At 41.8% G+C, this 15,090-nt stretch overlaps 1 protein-coding gene across 3 annotated transcripts in view; it reads left to right on the forward strand.

The window, feature by feature from the left end:
- Positions 1 to 13,991, forward strand: part of LOC119783498 (forkhead box protein N3-like) — a 103,055-nt gene extending 89,064 nt beyond the window's left edge. For all 3 annotated transcript variants that reach the window (XM_038285053.1, XM_038285056.1, XM_038285054.1), the window contains 2 exons: positions 7,404 to 7,512; positions 9,201 to 13,991. In XM_038285053.1, coding sequence (XP_038140981.1) covers positions 7,404 to 7,512; positions 9,201 to 9,747 — 656 coding nt within the window. In that variant the 3' untranslated portion in view covers positions 9,748 to 13,991. The remainder of the gene's footprint in view (positions 1 to 7,403; positions 7,513 to 9,200) is intronic.
- Positions 13,992 to 15,090: the final 1,099 nt, after the last annotated feature.

Here is a 15,090-nt window from a genome sequence, read left to right on the forward strand (position 1 = left end):
GCAGCCAAAAGAGGAAAGCTTTTTTTTCTTTTTTCTTTTTACTACAGAGGCATATTTAGTCTGTGTAAAAAATAAAATAAAATAAAAGAGACAAAGCCACTGAGATATAACAAGAAAGAAAGAAACTAGAGCCCTCTTCTCTGTCCCCCTGCCCTCATTTAACAGAACATTTGTCCACTCTCACTTCCTTTCTTCCATATTTTCCACTATCCCTTCCTCCTGCCTCTTCTTCCCTCCTCCCCCGGTGGCGGGGCGGCAGTTAAAATGGACATTCAATCCCAATCAGGGAGCACTCCAGGAGCTAGCTGGGCCGCCGAGCCCTAAATGGAGGGGGAAATGGATACATTAGGCGTCTGCGGCGAGCCCTCCATCGCTGCTAATAATGGAGTAGTAATGGTCAAGGATCCGGAGTCAAAGAGGGGAGAGCCTGAGAACCTGTACTCCCATCTGAGTGATGGGTCTGAGCATCTGGACGGATGGACTTACAGAAAGGGAGGAAAGAGAAGGTTGACTCTGAGTCCATGCATAGAAGGAAAGGACAGGAAATGTGATGGGGTGGGGGGTGGTTCCCCCCCTTAATGTGATTTTAAAAGGAAAACCTGCAGAAATGGTCAGGTGTGATATTCAGAGGCAGCGGGGAGAAAGAAAGTTGTGACAGACAGCCAGAGGCAACGACAAGGAGAGGGTTGGAGGGGGCTATAGAGAGGTGGGCTGTTAGTGGCCTCACTTATTACTTCCATCTCCCATTCCCAGAGCCGTCAGAGCCGCTCTGCTTTTAGCTGATGTGGGCTGAAGTCTGCCTGTCTATGGCTACGTTCACACTGCAGGCCTTAATGCTCAATTCCGATTTTTTTGTGAAATCGGATTTTTTTGCGTGTCCGTTCACACTTCCAAGTATATGCGACTTGTATGTGATCTACTGTGTGAACTGAATGCGTCCAACCGAAGTGTCCCGCATGCGCACTCGAGGACGCGATGACGTCACACGTAGCAAGCGTCCTCAGTGTTTGCGGAAGTAAACATGACTCGTAATACCGCAGCGTATATTGCGTTCTTTAAGTTATTCTCCAACAGGAGCAGGCACATTACGAACGAAATCTTTTTAAGAAGATCAAAAAGAAAGACCCTCCCCCGGTTCCGGTAAGACCCTTCGAGTTTGGTCTGAATCGAGCTTTCTAAATATGAATTAAGTCAGCAACCTCACTTTCTCTCCATTGACTGCTCTCTGTGTTATCTTCCGCCATGGTTGTTAGTTTTTCCCGCCTCCGCTTAGTAGGACGCAGATTAGTAACGTTTAGTAACATTTGTCAAGTATCAATGACGTGTAGGTCGGATGAATGCGACCTGGCCGTGCAGACACAGGTCGCATTTGAAAAGATCAGATACGTATCGGATTCAGGACCACATATCCAAGTGGCCTGGGTCGCATTTGAAAAAATCCGATCTGTGTCGTTCAGACTGTCATAAAAAGATCAGATACAGGTCACATATGGGCAAAAAAATCGGAATTGGGTCACTTCAGGCTGCGGTGTGAACGTAGCCTAAGTCACCAAGCAGCAGCCGGAGGAACGCAGAATAGTCTCTGGGCGATGGGTCGTCATCATGACGGCTTAGCCCCAATGTTCCTCAATCACAAGGTCAAAAAGATATTTAGAAAAAAAGATATTTGAACCATTTTTTGATTTAACAGCAGTACTAACTCACTGGAAGTTAATGTAGTCAAAATCCTCCTTTCTGTCTGAATTATATCTGTTTAAATATTATTTCCTGATACAAGAGCAGTAAAATAAATAGTTTACTACAACTGAGTTTCTCTGCATCTCTCCTAGGTGAATAAACACATAAAGTATTAAGATTTTTATAGACACCGTAACTTTTTAGCTTTTTTCATTCACCCTCATTATTTCCTTTTACTCAGCTCAACATTCAGGTTGCTTTTCATTTAAATTCAGCAGAGTATTAAATTAAACTCCTTATTGTAAAAAGCTGATCCTTTCACGTTCACCTCGGGCCGCTCAGATGATACATTTTCCTTAAAGTAATCAAAATCATGATTTTTCACATTAAAAACTTGAGTGCCTCACAAAAGTATTATTACCCACTCATGCCTTTTTCACATTGTCACGTTCCAGCCCCAAACTTCAACAGTTTTTCGGTGGGATTTAATGTGACTCTGCAAATGTAGTATGGGGAAAATTAAATTTGTGTGGTTTTCATTTGTATTTCCCCCAGTTTTACTCATATAGCTTTAAATAAAGTGCAGGGCAGTCAGTTAGCTTTTTATAATTAGACTATAGAGTCTACTTGTGTGTAATATAAATTCTTTATAGATATGTTCTATTATGGTCCTTTAGAGGTTTGTTATGATTATTAGTGCACAAAAACCACCACAAAGACCGAGGAATACAAGTCGGGTTAAAAAATAATATCCATAGCTTAATGCATCAACTGAAAATCTATGAAGAAATAGCTTTGCATCCTTATCTAAAGAAGTGATTATTAGAAAGGCAGCAAAGGGGCCTATAGTATCAAAATTAAATATTTACACTAAATAAAAAAGTGTTAAGCCAAGAAAAAAAAAAAACTTCTCCCTGAATGCACCATCCCAATGGTTAAATGCACGGTGGTGGCAGAATTACAGCCTGCTGTGGCTTTTCTGCAGCAGTGACTGAGAGTTGATGGCTAATAACAGATGGCAAAAGACTAAAGGAGATGCTGGCCATATACATGTAGTCAGATATACTCTTGTTTCACAAAATCAAATGCTTTTAGGTTTCAATTGCCTCATGAAAATGTGTGAAAGCATTCAAGGAGTATAAATAGTACCCTGTCATTTAGAGCCTTAACATACCTCCCAGTGTCTGTGAATATGAGCTTCTTCAACGTCGCAGACACACATGTGCTTTATTCATACCCTTAGTGGCTTTCTTAATATGCTGTTTAATAAATTATATAGTTTTCAACTGAGCCACATGGGGGCAATAATGAGCACGATGGTTTGGTGTTTTCTCAGAGGAGAAGCAAGCGAGAAAATCTGAAGAAGAAAAGGATTTTCTAAGAAAAACTACTTTTGGTATACTTCTATCCATCCATCCAATCATCCATCCATCCATCCATCCATGCATCTCTCCCCATAGCAAAACCATCTAGTTCTTTCTAGTTGATTCTAAACCAGATGGGCTATAGCAGGAATCCCTCTAGAATATTCTGTCCCGAGGTTTCCTCCCAGTGGGAGCTTAAATGTTTAGCTCCTAAGAAGTTAATTATCCAAATAGTTTAGCCGATTCCCCTCCACTTTATTCTTTACTATCCTAACAAGCTTCCCTGTTTTTTCTGCTAGTCAAGGTCAGATATTTACGGTATTAAACATGTGCTGAACATCCATAGAACGTTTTTGCTGATCCAAGTGATCAGATAGAGATATTTTAGACTGTTGGGCATGAGATTGAAATGGGAATTATTGGCGTTAGTAGTTTCAACTTTTCATTCTGTGACATATTCCTAACTGAACATTGATAAGTGTCAAAACCACACTAGTTTCTTTTGTCGGTTAACATTTGGCCCGTTGCCGTTTCTCTCTGAAAGGAAAATAAAGCCTTGTTTAAAAGTTGTATTATATTACTGTAATCAAGGTGTTACTTTCATTTTGTCTCCCCTCTTCAAGTTACAGCACATGTCAGTCAGCCAAGCTCTTAAACTCTCAGCCTGACTGTCAGACAGACAAGCCGGTTAGCCGTCCAGTTAAACTGCCAGCAACTTCATCCCACCAGCAATCCAGGCTGTCATTCAGCCAGTCAGTCAGACAGCATTAGTATGCATCCTGCCCTCAGACTCTGTTCTCAGTTTAACTCACAGCAGCCAGCCAGGCAAACGGACAGGGAGAGGAGAGGGGGGGGATGTTTTGACTGAGCGAAAGGCCGCTTTCAAACAGTTGCAATCTCAAGGTCTGCTGGGAGTGACCTCTGAACCTGTGGGCTGTGAGCGTGAGCTGAGTGAGCGCTCCTCTGCCGGATGAGTCGAGGCTGCAGCCTGCAGGGCCATGAGGAACTCATTTAGGAGGAGACAGGAAGGAGGCAGGAAGCAGCTGACCATACTTAGGAAGAGAAAACTGGCCGGAGGGGATGCATTCTTTCTAGGAAAACAGCTCGCATTCATACAAATATGTTCTTTTATCATGGAAAGGAATTTATGTTATTACAAACTTCAGTCATTTTTAAGCACATAGTGTTCAATCTCAGCGCCGCCTGGTTTGTTACCTCATCACCGCAGCATATGTCCCGGGCTTCTTACCTGCAGAGACAGCATACATGCTCAGCTGGAGATATGAGTCACCAGTGTACACAGAATGGCAGTGAGATCAATACACAGAATGGAGGGGGGGGGGACATCTACAAGAGGATGGAATTAGATGGACAAACAGGGTTTATGAACAGGTGCAAACACCGAGGTAGACAGAGGGGGAAGAGGAGAGTTGCCCACACTTGGACTTGGCATCCATGTGTCTGTGGGCGTGTATTTCTATCCAGGATTCCTAAGCAGTCTGGAGGTATCTTACAAAATAAAATAAAGGATATAAATGTATAACCTCATGCTATAATTCATCAGTTTGCTTCGATTCAAACCTGACGGTTGAACTTGCGAGCTCTTTTCATTGGGTTTGGTTAAGTGTCGCTGAGTCAAACCGAGCTCGGTCCGCCCCTCACCCTGTTTCTTTCTATCACTTTCTCTTCTGATGCCTGATCCTTCACTCTGTGGCATGTTGCTATGGCAACGCAAAGCCCCGAACGGAGTGAAAGGGTGGAGAAGGAGGGGAGGGTGCACGTCAACCCGGGAAGACCTAATGCGCTGCCCACACACACACACACAACCGTGCAGCAAGTGATCAAGATTACAAAAGAGACTCTGTGCAGGGACTTACTTATAAGGTTATGGAGAGCAGCTCTGGCGATATCAGGGGCAGGGCCATGCTAACTGCAGTCAATGAGATTACTGTGGACACAGTGGACCATGGGGAAGGGCTAAAAAAGAAAAAAAACCCACTCGCAGACTAAAAGTACTAGGCTGTTTTCTGTGGGGGGCCTCGCCGTGACGACTTGTATGTTTTTAATGAGCTTGCAGCTCCTGGGGCGAATTAGATTTCTCCTTCCGACATCAATCATAAATGTAGCATTTGGGTTGAGATTTAGCATTGGCGTGGGGGGGGGGAGTGTGCTGACGCTGAGGTAAATGTTTGCTGGCATTTGCACCTCAACAAACGCGTCTGCGGCAGACAATGAGCAAACATGGTGTCGTCGTCTGCGAAACACAAACTGACCCCAGAGATGAGAGTGACAGCTGTTCTAGTGAACTGGGACGGCTGTGGTGAGCAGTCTGCTTTGAATAATAACAGCTTTGGGCTCAGATCTTTTCTTCTTTTCTGACCTTCGGAAATCTTCCTGCTACAGTCCGCTCCTCTGCAGAAGTGGGACGGCTGCTTTAGACTACAACCTTGGTGGAAAATGTGAAAACTGCGCCGAGGACTGGTTTTTATTCACAACTTCCCTATTTTCCGTATTTGGACAATTTTAGTTTGAAAGCATAAAACAGTCACGCTATGAATCTTTTCCTAAGATCTTTTTTGTTTGTTTTTTTACTCCAAGGCCTCATAGTTAATTAATAATTCACAGTGAGGTTACAGTAAAGTCTCGTTTATAAAAGTACTAAAGAAATAAACAGATACTTTTACCTTTCTCTGACAGCAACATTAAACTTTGTGTTTTTGTGCACTACTTGCAGTTGAAACAAAAACAGATAGATGTTCCCCACATTTTGCTGTTAGGTCTATAAGGGGCAGATATGTACCTTATTTCATGAACTTTATATAATTTAACCTGTCGTATAAAGCTTCAATATTCAACCAGGGAGAGTTTTGCTATATTACTTCAAATACTTTTAAGCTTTCTTTAAACCTTACAGCAGTGTATGGTTTCAATAACCCCGATTCCTAAATACCGTTTTTTTTTTACAGCATATATGATATTTATTCATTTATCTTTACAAAAAAGTATAACAAGAAGGAATGTATGTACTTTACAGCTAGAGCGGCGTTATTTCTCCAACTGCTGAAATAGACTTCATAGAAATAAATGAAAGATAAAACTAGCTGCGGTTTTCTTTCAGCCAGCTGGCTGGCAGTGCTCAGTGGAAAAATAGAGGAGAAAGCGCCACTGTATAGAGATAATGTAGCACATTCCAGCATTTAAGAAATGAATGTTCCAAATGTGCTCACATCCATTCTCAAACATGGAAAATTTGACATTTTTTCTCCTCCTTCCAGTTATTATCTCAGTAATTCTTAACACATAGGATCAACTGTTTAAACCATTTTATAACTTCAAATGTACTTCACATCCTCACATCTAAAACAAGTCCCACTTATTTGAGAGCAGCCAGAAACGGTTCTAACAGTCCTAATACATGTGAATGCTGTAATAATTGAAGCTCAGTTCCACGGGGAGCCATTTAGGATTCTCCCTCTAACACGCTCCAATCTACAGAAGGTGTCTCCAGCTCCTTACTTTGACATTTACCCCAATCTGAGGACATAATTAACGCGGCTGTGTGCATCTCTGAATTGTCGCCGTAGATCACCTTTGAGTTAAGTACCGCCGATGGAGGGAGAAGGAAATGATGCCTTTTGGCCCCAGCTTAAACAGATCATTATTAGGCAGGCTGTTTAGTGCATTGCAGAGAATCAACAGTACAAACACTCCAAATGAAAGCCGGTAATTAGCAGATTTACACAAATTTAATCCTTATTTGCTTTGATAATTAGATGATGAAGAAGTTTACAGCAAAAATGCTGGAAACACATTTATTTAATAAGCAGCGTTCCCTTTTTTTCTGGTAGCTTTATATATTTGGAAGGGGAATAAGTTTTGGTTAGTTTAACAACAAGGTTTGTTTGTATTCTGTTTGAGTACATTTTATCAGCTTAATGGAGGAATAAATACTACTCTAAAAATCAACTTCCAAACTAAAGGAGTGCTTTAGATGAGTCTGAAGTCCCCCCGTTTGGGTCTGTCTGCTGCCACCGCCGCTCCACCCACAGCATCAGATGGCTGCATTAAGCCGAGCCAAGCGGTCGTTGGTAATCGAATGAATCAAAGCGGCCCTAACTCATTTATGACGCTTTCCCGCTCAATTGAAGCTCGCCTTGCTCATCAATATCGCCCCGTTGGCCTCATCGGATGGCCGGTGAATTCTCATCGAGCTCCTGCCACCGTCTCATGGAGGTCCGATCAAGCTTTCCTCTATTTTTATCCCTCTGTGCTTCTTAACCGGATTTAAGTACGGCATGCAGGGAGGATCTGTATCGACGTCTTTTTGGTAACGTTTTTCTATGTGCTGCTTTTCTCTTGCAGTTCCTCGTGGAGTGATCCAGAACGGAGCCCGCGTCAGGAGCCAGGCCCTCTTCCCTGTGATCAGACCCCTGCCCGTTAGCCCAGTGGGGACCAGAACCTCGGCTATAAGGTGGGGAAACTTTTCCCCTCCAACGTTTAATCAATCTAAATCAAAGATGGGATTTCCCCGTACAAACAGACCCCCTCTCACACACACCGATACCCACAGAAAAACATGCAAGTTTCCACTCAAAGTTTACATAATTACATCTTCATTGCCTTCCAAAGTCAGGCTTTCACACGCTCCATGCCGCTCTGAACGTTTGATCCAGGTGTGTTTAAATAAGGTTTCCCTTCCTTAAAAAACAGGGGTTTATTAGAGGGAGAGGCTTCTTGATCCAAAGAACATATGCAGCATGCACAGACATGAACATCCATCACCACAGCATAAGAGTATAATGGTGGTGGTGGCATAATGAATTAAACATCGCCAAGGGCTCACTGGAGGTATGCAGTGAATATTTGATCACTGCGAGGGGTGCATGTTTTGCTTATAGGATATTAATATGCTAAGTCTCTCATTCTGAAGCTGAGGGTGTCTGTGGGATGGGGGGGGGGGCTGCCCAACCTGCTGCAGATTTATGGCTCCCCCCACCCCGACCTTTTTAAATGCTGACGGTTACAGCAGAATCTGTGCTGCATGATCCCCCTGAACTTTATCAAATTAGGTCACAGATTAACCAAAACTTGATAGTAAATTTTTTTCGGGATTTTTTGTGAAACATCAACACAAAACGTGTTGGATAATTATAGATAAATATGGTTTGCATTTGAATTCAGCCTCCTGTACTCTGATGCTTCCAAATATATTTCAGGGCAACTTAAAGAGTCACCTAAGTATGAAATAGAGTCTAATAAAAACTTAAATTGTGACATTTAGGTTATATTATATGCCTCCTGAGTGAATTCTTCTCTTTTTTGCTTTGGTTAGAGCAGCAGGTCTTTGGAAAATGTCTCTAACAGCTTTACACACTCAATAGATATGTTTTTTTGTTTGTTTTGTTTTTGTTTTTTTTCCAAAAAAGCTTGAGCTTATAAAAAGTAAAAAAAAAAGGTTTGATATCTACTAGAGCTAAAACACAAATAATTGGATTAATTGTTTTAATCAACAATTTAATTAATTCCCATCTCTTTTGTTAATTGAATTGAATCGTTAACTGAAGCATGCAGAATCGAAAACATGCAACATAATGAAGAAAAAAAACTATAAAAAAATCTTCTCTGTTTGTTGATATGCTCTATCCTAACAGTTTGTAAATAAAATGTTGCGAGCATTTCTTTTTTTTTACATGCGAATGATTTAAAATGTGAAAATACACAAAGTACACATATAAAACACGCATGTATCAAAAAAAAATCAAACATGAAAACATGAAAAGATTCAAGAGGATTGAATACTTTCTGGAGGCATTGAGTTGTTAGAGGCCTTTCTATGTGCTGTGCAGGTTTTACATTTTACAGCCAGTGTCTGCCTCTCAGAAGGCGAACTGTCCTCTGAAATATGCATAGGTGGCAGTCTGGCAGTGACTGCTGTCCTTTAAAGGGAAAGCCTGGCTTCTTTTTTTTTTTTTTTAGAGAGATACAAGGTTTTTATTGGACTTGAGAGATGAGCACATCACGCCCAGAGGGGCTGTTTGGGCGATAGATCACTACCTGCATTTTTTCTGCTTCCCAGCAGCTCCAGTAGAACATGGCTCTAACCGCCAACCTGCAGAAATAACTGAACTATCTCCTGCTCTGTGTCCTCGCTTCATACAGATCATCCCTGGGAAATTATCTTAGCCGGGGAAAGGACAGCCCCTCCCGCTACTCTCCTCCCCCCTGTGGCGAGGACCTCCAGGAAGACCACACCTACAGCACTGCCAAGTCCCCCAGCAGGCTGTCCTCCTCCCAGGGCACCGACCCCTCATCCCCGGTGGAAGACGACGACATCATCGCCGTAGAGGTCCAGTCGGACGTCAAGCCGGAGCCTCGGGAGATCCCGCTGGATTCTCACATCGCAACTGCCGCCGCCTACATTTCCCAGCAGCCCCTGCGCGGACAGAGACGCAGCTCGGCGGCCGGAGCCGGGACTCTGCCTGGCAGTAGCCTGCCCTGGACCAAAAGCCGAGCGAGGGGCATTAGCGACACACTGCCGCTGAAGAAGCGGCGCGCGCTGGAGAAGCCGCCGGAGAGCGACGACGAGGAGATGAAGGAGGCGGCGGGGTCGCTGCTCCACCTGGCGGGCGTCAGAGCCTGCCTCAACAACATCACGAACCGCGCCGCCAAGGGCCAGAAGGAGCAGAAAGAGACTCTAAGAAACTAAGACACACATTCAGACAGCTCAAAACACGCACACACACAGACACACCTACACAAATAGGTCAACAGGTAACGTTACAGCATTAGTCTCAACAGACACTCATCATCTCCCTCTATCTATCTGCAGGGCATTAGGTGAATCCTACTTATTTGTGGCAATATCAAAAATCAATGTTTTCCTACATGTTCAGCAACACTAACATCAATGGTATCTCTCATGTGTCTATGTTGTTTTTGTTGTTTAAAAAGGGGATGAAAGCCATAAAAAAAGCAAGTTTTGTTGTTAATTTGGGCGAGCGGAGGATGGCTGTTTGTCTTACCTGTTTTCTTTCGTTTTGTCCTTTTTTTTCCTTATTTTTTTCTCCCACATTGAATCTGTAGCAATCTCTCAGCGATGCCAGTAAACGCGGCGGAGACTCAGCACTCACCCCCTCCACCCAGGGGCGGGGGCATCGCTCTCCTACACCCACGAGCACAAACACGAGACTGTGCCAAAGATACGCCACCAGGTTGCTTCATGTAGCCGATGCGAGAGCCGACGGAAAAAAAAAAAAGAAACTTAGAAGGAGACGAAGGCATCGTAGTAAAGAGCTAAAGAGAGCGACCTTAAGTGTCAAAAAGAAACCCAATGTGATGTACATTCATGCACTTAAGATTATTTTATGCCACTTACACAAGAAAACGTGGTTTATTTCAAGAGCAGTCGTAGTATTTAAGAAAAACTATGAAAAAAAAGGTCATGTTTGCCATAATAGACCGTTAGGAAGCCGGGTCTGAGGCAATATCTCCTTCATTTTTGTTATTCTTGTTGCATAATGTAGACGTCGTCCCTGAAACTTTTCTCAGTACCTCCGTTCACAGAGATCATAGCTCTAACCTGTAGGTGCCACACCTTCCTGTCCATCCGACACCCTCAAGTACTCTCTACACGAGCTGTGGGGTTAGATCTCCTCTCCGTTGTGTCCGTCTAACTTTCTCACTCTACCCTCATAAAGATATAAGCAATTTGTCCCACGCGGACAACTCTGTACAAAGGTTAGAAAATATTTTATTTTTTTTCCTTTTTCTTAATTCAAGCAATTTGACCTGCAGGACTTTCTCAGTTATATTGCATGGGTGCTTGTAAATAAGATGAGAAGCAAAATCTTTTTTATTCAAAGATTCATGTAAGATAAACAATGTATTTAGCATGAAGCATGACTTATTTTCATATAAACCTTGATCCTAGAGGAAAGGAAAAAAGAAAAAAACATGTTTTTTCCGCCAATTCTTATACCTGTGATTATTATGGAGATTTTTTGTTTGGGTTTTTTTTTGTCAGCCTCCTTTTTTTTTTTTTTTGGAGTGGGCTTTTCAAAGGCACGTGTGCTCCCCCTTTGAGGGAGAAGCCTCCAGGTTTAGGGTTCAGGCCTGCAGGAGCGCCTCTTCTGGGGGGCGTGGGGGTGGGCTTCCATCTACTGTTGATTGTTTACCGCCTTGGATTTTTTTTTTGAGTGGGTCTTCAAAGACCATTTTCCAGGCATGGACACAGGAGATCCCTCTGGAAATAAAGCCCCCTCCTCCCTGAGGGTGACGTCCCGTCTAACGAGCAGGATCACCGATTTGGGGAGGGTGGGCTTCCGTCTTCCTCTGCCTGATTCTGTTTTGTTTTTATTTATTTTTTTATTATAGGTGTTCAATGTAACCCCCCCACCCCACCCCGGTGTCACTTCAGAACATGTCAGTGGAGTGTGTGAGTCAGTGTGTCAGAACACACGCACCCTTTAACGTTGTGCCTGCCTGCCCTCAGTTGCTCTTTTTTACACAAACAGAGCGCCACCTATATTTATTTAGAACGGTTTGGGTTTTTGTTCCGTTTCCTTTTTTTTCCATGGTGTAGATGTACGTGTGTCCTTACTTTCCTTTGACATTGTTCAGTGTAAATGTGTGAATCAGTTGGGCATGGAAAACTCTCTAGGTGTGCTGAATAAATATCATACCCCCCCACCCCAAAAAAATCAACCTTGTAGGACATGGAGAGAATCATCTCTGTCTAATTTCAATCCAGTATTTTGAGCCCTTTGATTGAAAGGAGAGGTTTGTCGTTGTAGGGGATAATGACACTAGTTAACTTTAAAGGGCATATATTTCATTTTTTTACAACAATTTCATCCCCAGCTGTATGCAGACTTGTAGCGCATGATAGTTAGAGACATTTTCCGTTTCTAAGATGAAGAAATGTGTAAAGATTTTGAAAGGGAAAAAGTGAGGATGCCCCAAAATCTTTTTTAAAAGTGAAGCCAAATACAGGCCACAGTGGGTAACGCAGTGACACAAAAGCTAAATGTGACAGCAAAGGCTCCAGCTCAGGTTCAAAGGATGGAAAATTGTAAAAAGAAGCTGCAAGTTAGGAGTTTTTTTAACAGCTGGAGCATAGAAACTTTAAAAAACAGTATCCTAGGGATGGTTTTAAAAGCCGTCTGTCGAGAGCCAAACTAGTCCAATCAATAGTACATGAGTGTAGAAACTGTAATTAAACTCACTATGGAATAAATTCAGATGGATTATATTCAACGCTGTCCCCAGATTAGATAGCAAAAAGCAAGACATGCAGTCATGGAAGTATCACTTTTCTTCACGCTCTTTTTTTTTTCTTAATTTTCCAGGGTTTAGTTATTAACAATGATGCCACTGTACAAATCTTTTTTTCCAAGGACACTTTCTGATGCAAAAAAACTCAGATTCTGTATGTCGCTTTACTCTACAATGTAGCTATAAGCTAAAATAGCAAATGTGGACGACGGAGGGAAAGTTTTAATCCTGATGTTCTGCTCAGTCTGCAGCCGGAGTTTATGACTCTGTCCTTCATTTGGCTCAGACACAGAGGAAAGAAAAGAGTCCCAGCCAAAGCTATTTTAGATGAACAAGATTTTAATAGTCTTTTTTTGTATTATTATTACAAGCGATCTCCAGAAAACAAACATAAAATTAAGTCCTGTGTGTATTTCGTAAGTTTTTTATGAAACCACAAATCCATAATCCTCATATGCGATACCTATGTCATATTTTTAAAAAGACATGGTAAAAGGCAGTGGCTTTAGATCAATTAGTTTTTAAAAAGAAGTGGAAATGCCAATTAATTCACTTGACTTATTGAAACTTTTTGAAGCATAGAAAATATATTTCCCCTTTAGTCTTTTTACGCCAAATTATGTTAAACAGTAAAGAGAAGCATGTCAAGGTGTTCATTTTCTGCCTGCATAGAAGCAGCTGGGGCTGATTAGAGTAGCAGAACCAAGCGAAGGTGTTTTTTTTAGGTGAATAGATGCTGAGCGATTATCAGCAGGCCGAGCAGGGAAAACAAATGCATGTCCCATTCACTGGTATGCTCTTTCGCCACCTGTAGCATGCATCGCTGGCTTTCCATTTCACGTACATGGAAAAAAGGCTAAGAGGAGACGCTGTCAGTGTCTCGCCGTGTGCCATCCGTCTCCCATCTCATATCTGTCTAAGTGCTCCCACGGCCCGGGTCGATCACTCGGCTGCATTTGATGTAACAACTCCACTCTTGCAGTGAGGAGTAACGCGCTCACTTGGCAAGTAAAAGAGGGCATGTTGATTTAACAGCTGCTGTGTTTTCAGTGTGACTCACTCTGTGGCATTTAGTAAAGATGAAATCTAGATTTTAAGTCCTTAAAAAACATCGTATTAATTATTCCCACAAAGGAAATGCACATCACTGCCTGAAAAGTGCTCAAAATAAGTTTTTTTTTTAAAACCTGCCAAACAAAACCCATTTTTAAGGAAAAATCATTGCCATTTTTTTTTAGCTTTTGCTTATGTTTTATGCACTTTTTTTTCATGCTGTCAGAATTAAAGTACTGCCATTGCTTCTGCAGACCGTCTGAGCTGAATGTTGGAAAGCCATAGGTTTGAGATGTCAAAAGTCAAAGCTGTCATTGATCTGCAAGATGTGATTTCAGAGTGCACCCGGGTGTTGGTTCCTTTTTTTTTTCTTTCTTCGTTTGAATCTCAGTAAGGGTTCGGTTTCCTCCTTTTCGTGCAATCATGTTGCCAAAGAATGATTTTAAGACCTACTTCATCACTACATGTAAATATCAACGTTGTCCAATGCCGTGGCAAAAAATATATAAATGTCGTTTTCTTTTCTTTGTTGTTTTGTTTTCCATTTTCTGAGAAACTACAATGATGTTTATGTGATGTATTGTCTTCCAGTTGGTTGCAATAATAAAAAATACAAGTTGCAGAGAAGTTTGGTTGTTCATTTTTCAATGAGCGACAAAAACAGAAGGTAAAAAGGACAAAGTAAAGGATTTAAATCACTGCATTTCGTTGGGTTGCAAACATAAAGGTGTATCTTGTCCTGGCTTTATGTGTGGGGATTCCTTAACATGCATAAGTTACTTATTTTAAAAAATGCAGGAAGATCAGGCGTGCTTTAGAAAAGCTTTTACGGTAAAAATATCTGAAAAGTGTGGCCTGCATTTGCACATCTATAAACTTTTCCCAACCTTCTTTTTAAAATATTTCAATTACTGTCAAACTGGATGAAGCATATTTGTCAACATTAACCTGCAGGTTTTGCAGCAGATTGTTCTCACTCCCCCCCAAAAAAATAAAACCCACAGCATGATGCTGCCACCACCATGTCCCTAGTTTCTACCATTGCTTTCTTTTTTATTCTGAGTGGTTTGCAGCAGACTTCTATAGGCTTACTTAGACAATGACTTATTCTAGCAGTTTTTCTGAAAAAGGGGATATTTCTGGATAGCACAACTAATACTTCCCATGTCAGCAGATTCTTCCACTTGAGCTGTAAATCCTGACAGCTCCTCTAGAGTTACTGCTGGCCTTTTGGCTGCTTCCCTGAATAATGCCCCTCGGTGTGCACTTGTTCCAGCAGCGCTCTTTCAGATGTCCAAAGCTTAAGGATTTGGTTTAATGCTTTAAAGTTCTCCTCCTGGCCTGCTTTCTTCCTTGCACTTTTTTTCCCCAATTAATGTTGCAGAGCTCTGAGGCTTTATTAGAACAGCCATGTTTTCTTTTTTTTTTACTTACTACCTAGGTTTATTTAGGAGAATTGGCATAAAGGTGACTGGAGACCAATGCATAACATGATTCATGTTCTTATTAATAAAAATGAAAATTAAAAGCAGCATATTTCCCCTGCAGTGCACTATATAATGATGGTTCAGTGCATGGCATCCCAATAAAATTAGAGGACATTTGTTTGCAACATGACTAAATTAAAGCATTATATATTGTTAATGTTGGAGATCTGCCTGTTTTTCCAGTGTAGTCCTGTTTCTCTAACTGTGACATGGAAGTTGGCTCGGAGCTCATCTGC

This window comes from Cyprinodon tularosa, unplaced genomic scaffold, assembly GCF_016077235.1.
Source record: "Cyprinodon tularosa strain WSP-4 unplaced genomic scaffold, ASM1607723v1 ctg206, whole genome shotgun sequence".
NCBI classification, from domain to species: domain Eukaryota; kingdom Metazoa; phylum Chordata; class Actinopteri; order Cyprinodontiformes; family Cyprinodontidae; genus Cyprinodon; species Cyprinodon tularosa.